The 19,905-nt window shown below is 42.3% G+C and overlaps 1 protein-coding gene across 1 annotated transcript in view; it reads left to right on the top strand.

The window, feature by feature from the left end:
* LOC139694171 (nose resistant to fluoxetine protein 6-like) overlaps positions 1-19,905 on the top strand; it is a 48,517-nt gene that overhangs the window by 6 nt on the left and 28,606 nt on the right. Inside the window, exon 2 of the mRNA XM_071592601.1 lies at positions 57-369. Within this exon, the coding sequence (XP_071448702.1) occupies positions 57-369 (313 nt within the window). The remainder of the gene's footprint in view (positions 1-56; positions 370-19,905) is intronic.

Here is a 19,905-nt window from a genome sequence, read left to right as displayed (position 1 = left end):
GTAATTTAGGCACTTCCTCCTTAAATTGTAAGGCTGATTTGTTTTTTATTTTGCAGGCGAGGAGGAAGAAGATAAGGTCCAGGAGCTGTCATCATCCCGACGCAACCCTTACGTCTAGGCGCGTTGCCATGGAGACCCGCGGCTGGGCGTCGCTCGCGACGGTGCTCTTAGCCATCTCGTCGCTCACCGCTGCTTTCCCGTCGGGGGGTCCCCCGCCCGCCCCCGCCGCCCCCCGCCCCGCCGGACCCCTCTGGGACGTCTACCTGTCCATATTCGAGGCGATGTCCACCATGGGAGGCGAGCTGTGCCGCAACCAGACGAGGGACTACCTCATCAACCTCGCCAATTTCACCACGTGGGCCGTGCAGAGTAAGTCCCCCAGAAACTGTTTTCTCTCCAGCAGAGATGTCATTCTTGCGTTTATTGGGAAGGGGGTGGGGGGTGAGGAATGGAGCGTCAGTTGATTTCGCGTCCTACATGAATGCATACTCTTTTCTTAATGGGCATTTTGTGCAGCAAAACGTGTATGATTTGTATAATAAAGTATCGGGAGAATTTACGGAAAAATAGGTTTATTTCAGATATTGCTATAATGCATCAAAATTCTTCAGAAGACTTCTTCCCTAGAGCGTCGACACACTTCTGTTGCCAGCGGCTTTTCCATTTTTCGAAGGCTCCCTTGTATGTGGAACCCGGAAGGTCCTTAAGGATACGCTTGCAAGCTTCTTTGTGGGCACTTATGGTCCCATGATGGTGGTGTCCTTTGAGGAAGGATTGCACTTTTGGGAATAGAAAATAGTCTGCCTGTGCCAAGTCGGGACTGCAAGGGGTTGGGGATTCGTCGCGATGCCGTTGCAGAATGTCTTCGTGAGCAGACACTCGACTTTGCTCTTGATCGTCCGTCCAAAGACCTTCGGCGGGACGAGTTTAGCACAGGCCTTTTGCATCACCAAAATTTCAGTGATAATGGTTTGTGCAATGTCATCTTGTCATTGCCAATCTGTGATCATGCGCACACTTGACCGACGGTCTGAATTCAGTACTTCACACACACACACACACGTCAGGGAAAAATGTTTACCGATAATTTTTCGTCAAATATGGCATGGAAATGCTTGCATGCCGGTAGTGTCGAGCCGAGGCGTTTACTAATGGAGAATCAGGTAAACTTGTAGCCTGATGACGAAGGAGAGTCAGTACTTGAGTCACTTGCGTAGTGATATTTCATGATGAGTAGTAAAGATTCGGTAAACATCATTGCAGTAATTAGCAGGAGAGTGAAGATGTGGGAAGAGTGAAGATTTGGGATAGGTGTTTGATAATCTTTGTCTCGATTTCTGTAATCCCGATTCCGAATTACAGTGCGGGTGTGTGCAATCCACGAAGGCGTGGCCTTACGTCGTGCGTTTAAGTTTCCCTGAAAAAAAGGTTCGAGGACATTTTTATTATTTCCTCACGAAATCGCTTATCAGATGAAAAACTCGCTAAGTTTTCACTTAAATTTCTGCTTCGCGTTGCCGAAAGGATTGAAAACACTTTTTCGGACAGCAAGTCTTCAATACAACGAGATTAAACAAATTAATGTAAACGTTTTTTCTAAAAATTATAATCGGAGAAGATTCTTTTACTTAACACGGCCATTCTCATGCATCGACTTAACATTTTCTTACACTTATTTCCAAAGCAGTAATGAAAATGCAAGAAAACTAAATGCTCAAATTTAAGTAAAAGAAAGCGTGATTATGGTGGAACCTTATTTCAAAGGCAACAACATTTACGGACGGAAATCGCGCAATCATAATAATAGCTTTCCCCTTTATTTTTTTATAATATTTTACTTTCGAACGCACAGGTTAAGCTAGAATTTAATGTAATTTTAAAAATATCAAACTTGATTTCCTGACTTAGGTTTAGGCATGAGAAATTTCAAGGTTAGGAGGACAGACATTGAATTTAAACGAGCCATCCAGGAAAAATAGAAATATGTGGAAAAAATTCCTTTTTTGGATACCCTATGGCCTTCCGTTTCTAAATTAACATATTCATATTCAAATTTTGTTGTGAGTTATTGGAAAATCAAGTGGTTGGTCCTTGAAGGGAAGTTTAGAAAAATAGTACTAATAAACTAAGTGCCTTTTTTTTTGAATTTCCAATAATTACTCTTAGCTTAACAACCTGTCCACAACACTTTGTATCAACACTAACAGTGCATTCATTATTCGCGACGTAGGAAGTTCTAAGCTTGGACTTCATGTTACTCTTGGCTTGTCGAATTTCGTTTGGGTTGATGGTGTGAACGCATCTTTTTACGGTTGATAATGAATCTAATTGGTCCTAATTTGGCTGGGCTTTAGAAACTGGCTTCCCCAAGTGTGGTCATAAGCGCGGTGTTATAATTCACTCAAATCTGATGAAACGGTCGAGTTCGCTGCATCGGCCTTAACGTGCCCCAATTTCGGAACGGAATTGAGGCTTAGGAGCGTCATCTGAAGAAAAAAGCGGTTTCCCACTGGACTTCATAACGCCCGTTTTCAAGGCTAAGTGTGGCGATATCACCTTCAGATGGAAAACATACGGCTGGACGATCTTCCTACGGCAGAGATGGATATGTCATGAGCTCTAGGTCGTGGTCAGCCAATCATGTACCGGGAAAAGCTACGCCTTGAACAGATCCTTACGCAAAACCAACTTTCTACATGTACAGAGTTTTGCTTGCATGACATCCTGCAACAAAAGAGGAACGCCCGCACAAGCCGCGGGGAGTGCCAAGCAACCTGCTCATGCGTAACCTTACATTGATGTAAAAATAATCGCTGTGTCATACGCGCATTTTGATCCTGAAGTACTTTTAGGTGTTAAAAACCCTTGGGGTTCAACGGTCACAATCAGGGCAACTTTACCGTGTAATGTAAGCCCTATAATATTCCATAGTAATTTCAATAATTTCATTATCATCATTTAACTTTATCGAGCCCGTGATTAATTTGTCGTACCCCTTCGCTCAGTTCCCTTAACGAGTACCCTTTTCATGCCTTCATGATTTTTAACTTTCGCGCCACCCCATTCTTGTTAGTTCATCCCATTCACTTTCTCCTCCTATCCTTAGGTAAGGCGGACCGTCGCCATGGATCTGATGCAATCCTACGAAAGATGTTTCTTTCTCTACTCCACAACCGTCTTTATCTACATTTACATCTACATAATACCCCGCAGGCTGCCGCATGGGGCGTGTGGCGGGGGGCGTTAGGTCACCATCCGTAAACGAGAGTAAGACCACAGGCAAAAGCAACAAATTTATGCCAATGTACACCCACGGAGGCGTATACATGTATTCATACAAAAGCCTTTATAACTTACACACTTGCAAATACATATATTATCAACTGACATACACATCCATCTACCTTACCCCTCATGTCTACGTAACGTTTAATTTTGCCCTGACTTGTAAATGGAATGTCTTTAATATTTCTATATTGATTTGGTCTTTTACTATTCCGATTCCTGATAGCTCGGGGAAAGAACGGGATCTATTTGTCCAGGAGTCCATCTCCTCCTTGGGGTCTGATCTACCTAAATGGTGTGGGGCCATAATCATTCCCTTTGTGACTCGCTTTTCCTAAACCTTTCTAAAAGTCCTAGTCTCGCTTGTACTCTTCGCATCTCAAGGGCCTCCCAACCCAATTCCCTTAAAAGCCCTATAAAACTCATCTTCTTATTTTAACAATTTTTCACGAATCTGGCGGATTTTATCTTTACTTTATCTTATTATTTTTGCCACACTTTCTCCCAAGGATCCTGAATACTTATGTCGTATTTAAAATGAGGCCTAACTAGAGCGAAAGGACACCTCTCTTTTACTTTCTCATTATATTTCCCCTAGCATAACTGAGCAGAAGCACATTGCATGAGACACACCAATTCAAAAACCAAAAAAAGCGACATCTGAAGCTTCTATGCTGATGCCAAGGGAGGAGGAGGTGGCATATTTTCATCTCCGAATTCTGCTCGCCTCCGAGGCGACACTGAAACGACACCGAAAGGAGAACGCGCGCAGAGGGGGGGGGGGAGAGAGAGAGAGAGAGTCGGCGGTCCGGAGGTTGAGGTAGGTCGCGATTAGACGCGTTTGGGGAGAGGTGGTCTGACTGGCGAACGCCTCGGAAACCCAACTGCCGCTGCGGAAAAGCAACACCGGCCAGAGAAAGTGTCATTGAAAACGGGCGGAATAATCCTTGACGGACGTGCTTTCTGCCGTGAGTGATTCTTAGCCGTCACAAGGGGGTGTCAGTTACTGTCATATTTGCGCAAAATTGGCGTTATCCTCTTACTCAATGAGAACATAACGCAAAATTAATTTTTTACGAGAAGATCCTATCGGTTTATCGTGTTCCGAGCTTGCCGATGACCAACCGTGCTTCCTTTTGAATCCATTTATAATATTAATGTAACTACGAGGACAGCATACATGAGGATACTATTTTCATTTTGCCTTTTTTATCTTGGTATAGCAAATGAAAATATTTTTACCAGCTTTTCATTATTTTTTTAGTACCGTCTATAGTTTTTCTTTATATTTTTCGAAATTCGAGGAACGGATCAACTAAAAATACATTCTCACTTGCGATTATAATAAAGTTGGAAGAAAATTCAAATTTATCTCCCATGATTGCTCAATACGATGTGACTTTCGTGCATGAGGGTTGACGATACCATCTGCAGTTTGCCTGGCAGATGTTACACACGAAAAATTATAATTTGATTCAAAATGAGGATTCCCTGAGGCATCGCGCGGAATTGAACCCGGGTTCTCTGGTTCGTAGTCCTGAGCTTAGGACTACCACGTCCCTCCAAAATTATATTGCTGATGGGAAATTTAGACAGAAATTCCCAACTACAACAAAATACCTCGTCAAAACAACTTATGATGACAGAATGTCATTTTTATTTTTAAACGATCGAATTCCTCCACGCTCCTTACATAACCAAGCTTAAAAGAAAATTTTTAACAGCGAAAACAATTTTGAGTATTTTAGTCAGTCTGAAATTTTTTTATCATTTACTTTTTTTTAATAATAAGCATTATTTTTTAATTTACAACTGGATGTGTCGTATTCATCTACGGCCGAAGGAATTTCGCCTTTCGTTTTGACACCGTTGAGACCACCCGAGCGAATCTGACTCTAATTTGCAATACTATGTCGATTACAACCGAATCTCCACCGTTTGACACACTTGGCTCACGATTGAGTGATTTTGATTTACGTCTTAACTATCTTGAGCGATTTTTTGTGATGAATCTCTACCCAAAACCGCGCAAACTTAACTGATGCCGAGTATTACAGCGTATCGTGATATTTTCCACAAATAATACCTGTTTTATGCTTCGGTGTGTCGATATTATGTCATATTACGTTCTTCCAGTCATTTCGCTCGGAGATTACGCTACGAAACCACTATAATGGCTTACCCTGCGCTAACTTTATCTCTACCACTCGCCGGTTGATTTAATCACCTTTAGAAAAATGATTGACTACAAAATGCGTGATCTTCCAAGCCACAGCAGCGAGTGCCTGCAACTATCCATCTAGAAGTCCATGAATGAAGACGTAACCGCATACTCTTATGCATATATATTGAGGAAAATCTATCGGCACAAGATAGAATTTGGTTACATTTGGAGGGACCTGGTATAATATAGAATGTGGATAGAAAATCATCACGAAGGCATTTAAAAAGCAATAGTTTTCGTTTGCTTTCGCTCGCTGCAAATTAGACGGATACGTTTTAGCTTCAAAGCTTAACACAGGTATGTTGATGTTATTGAATCAAAGACTGATATAACCTTAAGATAAACAAGGTCTGCAACAAATCTCAGTGGGATTTATGACAGTTTGGGAGCCAACTGGTACTGCCACTTTTTAGGACGCTCAAATATTCTCATTTTTCAATGTCGCAGTCATAAAGTTTTCTTGATTCCCTTGATGAAGGAAAAAAGAGTTGGGTGAATAGTTGAACGAGCATTATATTTTTATCCAATAAATATTTTCAGTACTACCGGAGCAAAGATTGTTCATTTTGATGTACGAAGGCATACATCTGTGTAATTGTGACTTCCGTGTCCAACTTAAATATTGGGACTTCAGTCCCACGTTCTTCTTGCCGTTGCCCCAGCATTTTTCCGTTTGATAAAGAGAAAGGCTCTTAGTCTGAATAAATAGTTCACCTTCCCCCAGTCTCACTTAAGGTGAATTCGGTTTCTGGGATAAAGTATATGAGCTTCGTCAACAAGTATAAGAAAAGTAGTGTGATAGAGTAGCGTGAAGATGGTTCACTGACCATCGACACGTTTGAATGTAGTAGTAGTAGTTTTGGGGGAGGAAAATGGGGGAGGCTAAGGTCATTTGCGCCATAGGGGATGGACAGGAAAGGATGAAGGGTGGAGAGAAACCTAGCGTCGGCATTAGCCTATTCTAATTGAAAGGCACCAAAGGGTCCGCAGCTTAACGTCCCATCCGACGGGCGTCGTACTCAATCAAACTGCTCTCCACAAAGTACCTCAAGTAGGGATTGGGATACCATTGAAAAATATTTATTTTATTTTATTTTATTTAGTAAAAATTGTGCACATACAGCAGGATTGCCAATTTACAGTGACACATATAACAGGAACATATAAGGACACAAACATACAAACATCAACAAGACTATACTATTGAGGGAGGTGTGAGAGATGTGTCAGAGAAAGGTTTATAAATGTGTTGGCTGGGAGTGAGAGGGGGTCAATACTTTTGGGAAGGGAATTCAGTAAAGCGGGGAGACGGAAGAAAAGGGACCGTTTGGTGAGGGACAATCTGGGAACGGGTTGGTGGAATAAAGAGTGATCGCGGGTAACTCGGGGGGGAACTCTGAAATTGATAAGGGAAATTAGTTCAGGACAGTCGTTAATGGAGTTAAGGGTGTTATGCATGAGTTTTAAATCGGATTTTAGACGTAGAGAGGAGAGATTACAAATCGAGAGCGAGGAAAGAAGTGATTCAGTGGGCGAGTCCCGAAGATGGGGGACTCTGTACTTGACAATTTTACTGAAAAAATTAGTTATCGTGTTAAGGGTATTAAGGTTAGATAGGGCAGACATTGACCATATAGGGGAGCAGTAGGTAATTAATGGTAAGATAATGGTTGAGAAATATGCGGTTAGAGATTGTACATCTTTTATTTCTGTGTAGCGGTAAAGTAGACCTAGAAGAGACATGGCTTTGCATTTAACTGCTTTGATATGACCTGAGAAATTTAGTTTGCGATCAGTTAATACACCAAAATCCTTGACAGAAGCAACACGATTCAGAGGAACTGAATTAATTGTATAGTTAAAGGTAAGAGGAGATTTTTTTAGGGAGAGAACTAGAGTATTGCATTTATTTGAGTTTAAATTTAGCATCCATGTGCTGCACCATTCTGAAATTTTATTTAAAGCCTCCTGAAGGTGGTAGCAATCCGTGGGGGAATTAATTTCCTTAAAAATTTTGCAGTCGTCGGCATATAGTAACGTATGGGCTAGGGAGGTCGGGACTAGGGAAGCTAAGTCATCATAAGCTAAGTCAATATCCGTTGTTTCCAGGATTCGAACACGGGTCCTCAGGGTGGGAAGCCTGTAAGTTAACCACCGTAACATCCTGGCAGAAAAAAGTAAGCGATTTAAGAATTTAAGAAGTAAGCCAAGAGGCAAGGCGAAGGAATCTTTTTTTGAGATAGGTGACCCGAGACGGAGAATCTTTTGGGAATCGTCAGGGATGAGGTCATCCCTGCCGCGTGGAATGGACATCCACTATAAAAATAAGCGAGCGCTCCAATGCGCGTCTCTTACATTTTGTGAATATGTGGTAGAGTATATTTGAAGGGCACGTTTTTCCAGGGGTAGGTATTCTTTATATCATAACATTTCATTTTCATGTGAAATACGGCATCGGATTTGCTTTCATTTTCGCTCGTTTACAGCGCATGCAGCGCTCGTAACAGGTTTTCGCAACAATGCAAAATAATTATTTTGAGTTAAAATCTTTTCAGGTTATCCATTCCAGCTCCAACCTTTTTTTAAATGTGTATTACTTTAACCACGCATTGACATTCGCTCACAATATTTATGATTCTATAACCATTTATCTCACCTGCCATTCGAAAAGAAAGAAATGGTCAATAGATAATTTAAGTGATAATTTGGGGTATTACACCTGAAGTAATTCTTCCCAACTACCTGAAATATTCCTAAGCTGAGAAGATGATAGAGTCTTTCGATAGTTTACTTCAATTTTATGAATTATTTCCCATTTAATTTAGAGGATAGCTCTTCCCACTATATTCTTGGAACAGAATTATATTTTTAGGCTTTTGACTAGCTAGACTGCTTATGTTCACGAAGAGTTATCACCTCGGAACCCACAAGGAGAGATCCACCGCGATCCTTTCGTATAAAATCATATTATCTTCTGAAATTCAAATGCTGTCACCTACTATCACTCCTCATAACATGAATATTTAAGGATAATAACGCAATGCATTGTACTAACCACACTGATGACTAGCAAGAGAATACATATTAGATGAGCGGAATTTCCGAAGAGTCAAAGCAGAACGCTACAATAAGATTTGAACAGCGTTACTTGACTCATGAATGGTCACAGAAAATGGTAAGCTTTGTTATAAACCCTCTCGAAGAAACCGTACGTATCACGTGTGGATTCAAAAATGGCGTTTTCATATGCGCCAGCATTAGAGGGGGAAGGACCTCCAGTTTAACAACTTCGTTTTTATTTGAGATACCCTAGTTTCCAAGAACCATTTAATGTCAACTTGAATTGTTGAAATACGGGAGGTGAAAGATATGGTGAATTCAGGGGTAGAAATTTCTGAGAGACCTAATGCGTGTTAAAATCTCTGGGATATCGACCACGGAAAAGAGAATAGAGCGTTGAAGTCTCCCGCTGGGTGTACATTTGCAGTTCACTTACTCAAAAGAAATTAACGAAACAAAAAATTGAATACCCATTGCCTATTGAATAATTTTGCGGCATTGGAATGGATACCCATCACGGTCTGAGAATTTTCTTGCTACTTATTTAAAATAATTTAGCTGCTTGTTAAACTTAGAAACTAGTCTGCAGGACACATAATGCTCTGGCTTTAGATCTATCAACTGGTTATTATACTGAAAGGGAGAAATAAAACATACCAAGTAGGCAGAAAACGCCCTAATTAGAGCCCATATTGCACTCCGTCCTATGAATGCCAAGGGCAGGAGAGAGGTCGCCAGAGAGGTAGCCAGTGGATCAAGGCCCTCCCGCTTTCACCAACTGCTCAAGCAATGCCCGTCATTTGGTGATTGCGAGGAAACCAGGAAGAAATCAAGTGAACTTAAGTCCACTACTGGATTCATTTGTATCAAGCAAACAAGCGTATCTGCATTATTTTGAATAATCATAAATTATGATTAACAGGTTTTTAACAGGTTAAATTATGATAAGCAGGTTTTTGATCAATCGATTGACTATCGAACACTGATGAAACCAGATCTAAGAGCAGAAAAGGGATGAATAGGTATCTAAATGAAGGATAAATTAGGAAATGTACTGGTAGGAATGTGCAAATGAACGAATTTTTCAATCGTGTGTGATATTCAACGGTATTTTCGGAAGTGGATTCGTCCAATTCTGTGAAACCTGTTCTTTTTTCTGTACTAAAAATCCATTGCTTCTTCTTTAAGACGTTTTTGAATGATCAAAGGAACTGCGTAATATCCGCAGGGAGGACTACATGCTATCAATATTTTAGGGCATAGTGAACTAGATCGATGAAGCGTCCTAAGGTCCTTTATGTAACATACACATTCATTCATGCCCTCCTCGCCGTTGCCATCCGGAATAGGTGGAATGAAAATAATCTGGTTGCAGGCTTTACGTATCTTCTTCCCAAACATATGATCAAGTTTTTCTATTGTTAAATTGGTGTCATTCCGCCCTCCACCCGTCCACAATGTAGTGCTAACTCCATCGTGCGACATCTCCTGCCCAACACCACCTTTTTCTTAGCTTTCATGAGATTTTGGTTGGTTTGATCATGTTTTCAGTTTTATGAAATATACTTAACTTTAATATTAATTTTACTTGAGCAGGAAATTTTAAAATCCCACTTTAAAAATTGATCCTGATTAATTGAGAGGCTGGTTCAGGCGTCCTGACCGTGAGGTCCTGTCTGCTACAAGCAACAATTCTGATTGGGCTGACCTTAATTGAGGTCCACACGGACGGTGAAATGATGGCAGTATTAGTCGACACTGAGTTCTGATTGCAGATAAACCTCTGCTTTTGGAATACTTGACGGATGAAACTTAAGTTAACATTAGGCATTTAAATCACCGTACCCCCTCTCTCTCTCTCTCTCTCTCTCTCTCTCTCTCTCTCTCTCTCTCTCTCTCTCTCTGCGCCCTCTTCTAGATGGTCTCCGGACAAAAATTCCCCCGCATCGATACCAAGTGTCGATTGAACTTGGGCTGTTCACTCCATGGAAACCTTTGCTGATGGGCCAAGAGTGGATCATCGGGTTCAGAGGCACACGGGCTTCCAGCAACGTCATAAGAATAAAATAAAAAGCAGAACCCAAACAGACCCCGCTTCGGACCATGAAGACGTGCAGACGAGCACGTACGCAAGATCGCCCTTCTTAAAGACTTCCGTGGAATCCAGTTCATTCGGGATTTTTGGCGATAACTTCCCGGCCACCGCGCCGAACAGACGAAGATGGTCTCACCATCTCCCCGGCACAACTCGAGAGGGAAAACGGCGTCGAGTGCCACTCCCCACCCAACAGGACTGCCGGCTGACTCATTCGCTCGCCAGCCAATCAATTAGTGTCGACCGCCAGCTGGCCGAAATCGCAGGGGAAGGGGGGGCGCCTACCCCCTCTCGCGCCGAGGAGCCCCGAATTCCTCGCGGGAATCAGCCTCCCTTCCCATCACATCCGTTGCTACGTCTTGAGGTTGGACTGCCTCCGAAATTGCTAGGTTTGCATGTTTAATGCTAGGCACGCGGATGCTACCATGGAGATCGTGGTTAGACGCACGTAACATTGATTTCTCAGGACGGTCGTTTCTTCAAATCAAGCTGCCCTGGCGAATGAAACCGGTCAGAAAATAAAATTAAAACGCCAACGGAACGATTCCAGTAACGGAAATATATTGCAGAGAAATGGAACATCCTCTCTGTCACTCACCGGAACTGACGTCAAAAAACCACTTACACATGAGCTCCTCCGTACCTCGCTCGCTGATTGACTCCCGGGTTGTAAAAAAAATCTTAATGCTCCTCCACAAACATTACTTGAATATTGCATGGATCAGTAAACAATGAAAAGAGTAATATCATCACACACATTTTTGTCAAAGACCCTTCAATTAAGCCTTCATATCAACCCGGCATTATCTCATTAGTTAAAATCAAGCATTATTGATTCAAAGATCTAAAGAATGTAATAATCGAATTGTTTGCCTCTTAATTGCAATCTTCCGAATTTCGGAGGTCGTCCACCTCAAGACGGAGCAACGGTGCGATGGGGGCTGACTCCCTCAAGGAATTCGGAGCTCCTACGTCGATGGGCGTGCTCGTCTCCACGTCTTCATGGTCCGAAGCGGGGTCTTTTTGGGTTCTGGTTTTTGTTTTATTCTTATGACGCTGCTGAAACCCCGTGTGCCTCTGAACCCGATGATCCTCTCTTGGTTCATTAGCAAAGATTTCCATGGAATGAACAGCCCAAGTTCAATCGACACGTGGTCTCGATGCGGGGGAAATGTGTCGGGAAAGCATTTTAAGACCTCATGGGTCAGGGCGCCTGAACCAGCCTCTCAATTAATTAGGATCAATTTTTAAAATGTCCTGCTCAAGTAAAATTTATATTAAAGTAACTCATATTTTATGAAACTAAAAACATGATCAAACCAGCCAAAATCTCATGAAAGCTAAGAAAAGGGTGGTTTTGGGCAGGAGATGTCGTACGATGGAGTTAGCACTAGATTGTGAACGGGTGGAGGGTGGAAGTACACCAAAGGCCGTGATGTGCGAATTTCACACGCCGTCGGGCTTAGTACTGGGTGAACTCTATCATCAACTACCAAACCGACCCTCGGTTGATTACTGTGTTTAAATATTGTACTTGACATATATATATGTATATATATATATATATATATATATATATATATATATATATATGTGTGTGTGTGTGTGTGTGCACGTGTGGGTCGCGGTAGTCCAGAGGGTAGAGCGTTGGACTGCTGACCGGAGGGTCCCGGGTTCGATTTCCGAGGAAGCCTCTCTGGCCTCCTGCAGCTCCACCCAAGCTGCATGATTTTTCGGGTACCAGATCTTCCTGAAAAATCATAACTGGCACAGGGAAAGGAACTGGTACCCCTACCCGGTTTCGGTGAATTTCACACGCCGACGGGTTTAGTACTGGCTATTTACACCAATCGAACCGACCTTCGGGTTGATTACTGTGTTTATGATGTACGTATATATATATATACAGTATATTTATTTATTTATTCTATTAATTTATAAAAGTGGATACTCATTAATTTAATGATATAACTTTTTCACGTACCTCTCCGGGGATATAATGAAGGAAAGAGCTCCGACACGAAAATAGAAAATGTAAGTTTTATATCCTCAGGCGAGAACTTGACGAAGGCTTACTGCCATCAAATGACGGCTGGCTTCCACCCTTCCCCCCCCTCTCAAACTGCTTCGGTCCCAACTTCAAGAGGCCGGTCGAAGAGCCGACCTCCACCCCTTCCCCTCTCTTGAAATTCCCCTCGCCCCCAACTGCGCCACGAGGTATGCCGAGGAGAAACTGAAAACCCTCGATCTTAGGCAATGAACGAGTAATGACGCCAGATTCTCGACAATGAGTCCTTCTCGAAGGATCATCCGCATTGAGAAACCTCAAGTGAGCGGTGTTTCTTCTTTGACCGATTCATTTTCTATTTAAATCAGCCGTTACAGCTTTTTCATTTTATTTCTTGAACTTAAATCCAGTCCATTTTCGGAAAACGACCGCAAATAGCCCCCAATTAAATTTCATGCCGAATTAGGGCAAAAAAGTAGCGTTGACCTGATTGGCTATTCAAGGTCACCTGAATCTCATCTGCACTATGAACGCTTGGGGCCAACTCCGACAGTGAAGGGAAATATGGGAAAAATATACCCTCCTCCCAACCCCCGCCACTTCTTTGATAGCCCCGCGCTAATTTATAAAAAAATGAAAGCATTTATAATATTTCATCGTAGATATTGGAATATGTGCGCCGTTGCCTAAGAGAGTGTGCTATCCGAAAGCACCAATTGGCCGAATCTGCGGATGTCCATAGTCATCGGGAATAGAACGCGGATCATCCGGTAGTCTCAGAGCGTTGACGTTCACGTTTCATCAAAGTGCAGGGAAAAACGTTTATATTTTACCGAGGAGTCAAAGGCAGAGTCGGAGGGAACGGTATATCGTGGACGAAGGTTGCCAAAACTAACGCAGTTTGAATTTCAAGATTGAAAACTGTATCGATGAGTTTGTTATTGACTTTATATTATTTATGCAAAGCGTGTCTTAAAAAAGGATTATTAAAATTCACGCTTCGAGAAGTGAAGCATCTTAATCTCGAACGCGAAGGAGGCTCTGTGTACGCTCTAACGACTTCGCTGCGTCTTCCTTTCGCCCGGCGCACTGCCGCCGCCAACCTTGGCCAAGGCGACGATTTATATCCCGGGGTCAGTGCCTCTCTCTTTATTGACCTGTTATCGGATGAACCCCCTTTGAGCCAGGCATGAACAACCGAAGTCATGAGGCTGCCGCACACAAGAGCAGTTTCAAGATCAGCGACCGACCATCCTTCCCCTTCTTTTATTCCCGACCTACCATTGCCAGTGGCAATTCCTTCTTAGTAAGAACGAAAGGAAAATTTGGCTAACTACAATTTCTCCTGTAGCTATGAAAACTATTAATGTACCTCCCGATTTTTTTAATTCTGGGTGATTCTTAAAAATAACTTAATATGCATGATAAACGGTGCGGGGTCATACCGGAGGTAACGTGTCTAACGTTATCAGAAAAAAACTCAACAATAGTATTTCGGAACGAGACAACTAGAGAAATAGACTCCCTCTAAAAAGCTACCCTGGCCCTATGGCGATAGGCAGCAGTTCCACGATTAAGCACTGGTGGCACATACCGAGTGGGTCGGCCCGGCATCGGCTGCCACAGATAGATAGATAGTGGTCTTTATTTGGGCGAAATTGAGACCAAATGGTCCCTTCTTCCGTTTAACCCACAGCTGCGGGCGGGAGGTAAGTTCACGGTATCGGCCGTAGTACTACCTGTGGAAGGCCACGGGAAATTACCACATTATTCTCCCGAGAATATCTAACCTTGCCTTGCATTCATATATATCATTCATATATACATTCAAACACGAAATCCCGCCAAACGGCGAACAAATACTCATTTATATAGAAACAGATATAAGGAAAAGGGATAGTAACACACATAAAGGACGAACACAGGAGAGGTGGAGAGGTGGGGAAGGCGGAATCAAGCAGATCACGAGAGTAAAAATATTTCCTAGACCGGAATACGGGGACCGGGATTTTTACTCCCGTGATCTGCTTGATTCCGCCTTCCCCACCTCTCCTGTGTTCGTCCTTTATGTGTGTTACTATCCCTTTTCCTTATATCTGTTTCTATATATATATATATATGTATATATATATGTATGTATATATATATATATATACGAGGGTCATCCGGAAAGTAGTATCCGTTCGTGCCGCATGAAGTGCTGACGACGCGAGTAGCCGCTGGACGAGGTCAGATAGCTTCAGTGGCTTGTCTGCCTTCTCTGAGCCAAGTTACGTGACGCTAGCATTGCCTGTGTTGTTTCTGTGATTGTTTACAATGTTTAAAAAAATTGAGAACGCCGCCAGTTGTGAAGTGAGGGCAGTGATTAAATTCCTCAATGCAAGAAACGTTCGCCCATGTAATATTCATCGCCAATTAAAGGAGGTGTATGGAGACAATGTAATGGACGAGTCGTCTGTTCGGCGGTGGTGTCGCAACTTCAACATGGGGAGGGGGAACACACACGACGATGAGCGTTCGGAGAGACCGTCTGTCATTACAGACCAACTGGTGAGCTCAGTTGACGAATTCGTGAGGAACGATCGGCGCGTCACAATTGATGACATCTGTGAGCATTTTCCCAATGTTTCTCGAACAATTGTTCATGAAATTGTTAAACACCATCTGCATTATGCAAAAATTTGTGCAAGATGGGTCCCTCGCGTATCTCAATGAGCTGGCGGCGAAGGACTATGCAGCAGGAATACAGAAACTTGTCACACGTTATGACAAATGCCTTAATTTGCTTGGAGATTATGTTGAGAAGTAGTTTAAAGTATCCTCTTTCAAATAAAATTTTTTATGTTTGTTAATATTTACTTTTGTGTCTTTATTTCACGAACGGGTACTACTTTCCGGATGACCCTCGTGTATGTATATATATATATATATATATATATAGTAGAATGAAGGGCTGCAGTAAACCGAACCTAAGATTGAAATACAAATGATGATCATGCATTATTTTTATGGGGAAAATATTTACTTGACATTCCTATGCTAGGAATGATTACGTATCCGTTTGAAACAGCTTTCACAATATTCTGCCTACAACCACATGAATAAATCAGAGAAATAAAACTCGCCCTGCTTAAGGAATAAAACGCGCTCATTTTTGGTATTCTTTTCTCAACGGGGTAATAAATAATCCAACCCTGAAAATGTATAATCTTTCGCAGCGCTAGAATAGAATGATAAAATCAGTCGGGAATTTGAGTGCTTAGAAAAGTAGCCACTAGGATGTGCTAAAATTCAAGATCTCTCTTTTCCTCGTTGCCCCAAAGACGCAGAAGTGAGTCCCGAAATGGATCTTTGATGCTCAAAATTCCCCCCTTGCATTAGTGAGGCGAGACCAAAAGTGATGTTGACCGCCGCAATTAGCGCCCGTGACGTGAAGTGGTGCCCTCGGATGAGTTAACGCTTCAAATGGGCGACGTCGGATACGGCACAGCGACGGAAATATCACTTCTTTTACTTGCACGGCTGATGACACCATTGGCCCAGCTCTCTTGCTTCACTGTTTTCTGATCAATGTTAGTGGCAGGTTGTCGCGTGTGATTTAAGGTAATGATGGCCATGTTGAGTCATAGTACTGTTCCTTTGGATCAGGGCGATGGCATTCACGGCCAATCCTGCAATGGTTTCGTCTTTCATTCATTGCTGATGCTGCCACTCGCCCTGTCAATTCAGTCCAACGTAATATTCATTACAAGTGTCGATATCAGTTTTCCTTGGCCTTCTATCCCCTGATACTATTTCCACTTCCACTCGGCGGGAATTTCTAGCAATAATTTTAAGATTATTAATTTAAATTGGTCCAGTTAGGCGAGCATAGCCGTGGTTAGTTTTTTGTGCCCATTAAAAATATACTGTGAGTGGTGTACAACCAATGAAAACAATAAAATGCACGCTGACCTACACTATCAGCCTTTCTTCCCCTTTCTCACTTTTTCCCATTCTGTAATTTTCAATATCTTTTCGTCATCACATTTCTCCGACGAGCGCACTCCAATTCCCAATGATCCTTTTCGTGTCTAGTTCTCCAGGTACGCGCTTCATTGCTTCCGTGATTCTACGGAGACCTTGCCCACTTCCTCGTCTCGGCCGTCCGTCCCACGCATGTCTCCGGCGCGAGTGTCCGTGAATTCAGTTTCCACCTTCACCATGACAAGCCGTCCTTTTCACCAATGGAAGCTCTATGCTCGCATTATGGACATCCTTCGGAGTTATACCTGACCTCTGCGTGCCCATTTGCTAATGTTTATTGCATGATCCTTAATTTTATAGCTCCCGCTCGTTAAGTCTTCTTTGCTGGACCCAATCAGTCCACCGTTCCATGTGCGTTCTTCCGATTATCACTCTCAGTTTATCTACTTTTCCACGGTTTCACACATACGATATAGCGTTTCTGGAACCGAACTTGAGATGCTATTGATCGAGTATCGATAAATGTTGAAAGGGTAAAGGGTAAGGCCGTGTAAAGTGATAACCACCCGCGAAAAGTATTCTTGCTCTTCCAAGATTATTCTGAGTTTTTGTGTCGAAGGATTTCTCTTCACCGTCGTGACTGGTTGCGTTCGCACTGCAGTATGTCGATACGTGTTTTGGTCACTTTAGGCGAATAGAAACATGTAGACGACAACTTCGATAGATATGGATTAATGTGTTTCGTAAGCGTTTCCTACCTTCATAACGCGTTATTGAGGTTTTTGCAGGTTCTTTCCGAGGAGAAAGTTCACGGTATCTGTACTGCGCCCCCCAAAGGGAGTTTGGGGCGTCAGGTTACAGGAGTGTAGATTTCCAGTGAGCGCCAGGCCGTCTCTTAATTAGTGGTGAATTATGGGATTAAATTATTTCATTTCATCGCCCATTTCTTCTAACGACGCATTTTCCACCCCCACATAGCCATTTTTCTGTCCCCGTATCCCTGTTCTAGTGCGCCCCTATCGTCTCACCAAGCGGCCCGTGGGTGCAGGGCGTAAATCTCTCTGATCGACACGGTTCTCGTATCAAAACAATCTTGGAACTTATTGTATGTGAAAGTTACTCTCATATGGCCGAACAATTTTAATAGTTTACGACCGTGGGAGCTTAACTTCTCTTTCTATAAGTCAAGGTCGTAGTTGCCGGACCATATACATTGACGAAGCTATTTGTACATATGTTATGCTCTTGTGACTTCGCGAGGGTTGAGTGATTTTTCATGTGAGGATGGATGTGGTTCTTTTTAGAGCTAAGTGTGACGGAGAATTTAGAGAGACTGCTCTGTGATATAGGGACTAATTTAAGGAAGGTATTGTTAACGTTTCGTGGTGTCTTCGAGATGGAAACAGTCGCTTTGGAAACTATTGGGAGACGGTTTAATTTGGCCTCGCTTCCTCGGAGCCGTGACTGCCAGGAGTGGGACACGCTCGTCCTTCTCGGAGTATCCGGATGGGCCGCCGGTTCAATGCATTTTTATTGATTGCCGGTTTCGATAGAGCTGATGAAAGAGCGATTTCATCGTTTCATAATTGACATGTAATAAAACAAATATTCATTAATGTTTTATTATTGGGATCCATCTATCGCACAGTGCGTAGTTAAAGGTGATGAAACATAATGGGCGCTTATAGCCTTCTTGCGCAGCTGAGCCTTCCGCGTCCGAAGTGTCTTTCACTGCATCGGCCGCGACGATGCGTCGACCTTGCCGCGGATGGTTTCGCTCGAAAGACGCTCTTTTGTCTTCGAAACGCCTCGCGGGAAAACCTCAGAGAAAGTATAATGGACATTCCACCAATGGTTGCTGACTTTTCGTTAGTGCTATTTCCATTTTACGGGGAAATGGTAGATTTTGGATCAAGTTTATTTTTGCTGCAAATCATTTTCGAATTGACGTGGTCCATCCGGAGGGAATCCTTTCGCTTGCGGTGAAAGGCGCTTGCGATACGCATTCCCGTCGCTTTCCCTTGGTAGGCGAAAATTCGGACGGATCAGACAAGGTTGAAAATTGAATCATCCTATGTTATGGGACCCGCTTTTGTTTTTTTTTTGGAACCGCTTTGAACTTGGGCAAAGATATTCGGGTCGGGATTACTGGGTCAGAACGGAATATCAATCGTATTAGATATCGCCCTAGATATTAATCTAGTTATGAAACCTTGATCCAGAGAAATATTTTAATGGGCTCGGCTAGAAAATCCGGTTTCCCACAAAGATATTCGAGAGAATCTATTCCTAAGGTGCGGTTAATATCAGGGCCATGGGCCAGGGGCTCAGGGCCATAAGTAACCTTCGGAAATATTGGTTACGAAATATCGTTATCGATTAATTGGCAATTATGAAAAGCGAGGCTTCATTATTGATAGAAATCACGTCCTCCAAAATGAATAGGAACGGCGGAAAACGTTGTGTTAGATGTCTCCTCTGAATAATATTTTGACTTGGACCCAATAACACTTATCGATACTTTAATGGCGATACTGAAAAAAACGCAACGATGAACAAAACTATTGAATTACTTTTGAAAAAAGTTATTCATTCTAAACTAGCACCTAATATTTAATTTTGTTGCGATCAACTAATGCAATTTTTGAAAATATATTTTAGAAAATGTAATAATTTGATTAATCCCACTATTTATTATTGCTTTTTCCGGGAGAAATGTTTAAGAGGGGCGATCCTTTGTGATAAATCAATCTTGCTTTTAAGCAATCATCTCATTGCACGAAAGAGGTGTGGGATGCTGTAAGTGAAAGGACATATCTCTACGTAGGAGCCTTAATACCTTAATCACTCCATAATGACCATTCCACTTTCCTGGGGCAATGAAGCCTAGCTTGTGATGTCACGCCATCACTCTTGCTTTTATGAAGTGCTTATCATGGAGTTTCAGAAGAAGTTTGATAGTTCGCTTACCTGTGAAGGAAGTCCGGTAGGCTCTGAATTTAGTTGTTGCCATTCCAATAATATTTCACATCCCTGCCGCTGGATTTTACACAGCCCTGGTTTAAAAATGATTTTCTCTAAAAGGAATCTAATTTTTTATTGGAAAGGTCAAAGTTTTTTACTTAAAATATTTAAGATGAGAGGTTACGATTTAAGTACATTTTCTGAGTGCATTTTAATTTTATTTTGCTGATTTTCGGAGCCGGGAGGCTCAAATGTTCAATGAATCGCATTTTTGCTCGAGTTTAATTCACTTTTTTTTAAATT

This window comes from Hetaerina americana, unplaced genomic scaffold, assembly GCF_022747635.1.
Source record: "Hetaerina americana unplaced genomic scaffold, ioHetAmer1.1.p SCAF_5, whole genome shotgun sequence".
In the NCBI taxonomy this organism is placed as follows: domain Eukaryota; kingdom Metazoa; phylum Arthropoda; class Insecta; order Odonata; family Calopterygidae; genus Hetaerina; species Hetaerina americana.
Note: the sequence above shows the minus strand (reverse complement) of the source record. Positions and strands in the feature narration are given on the sequence as shown.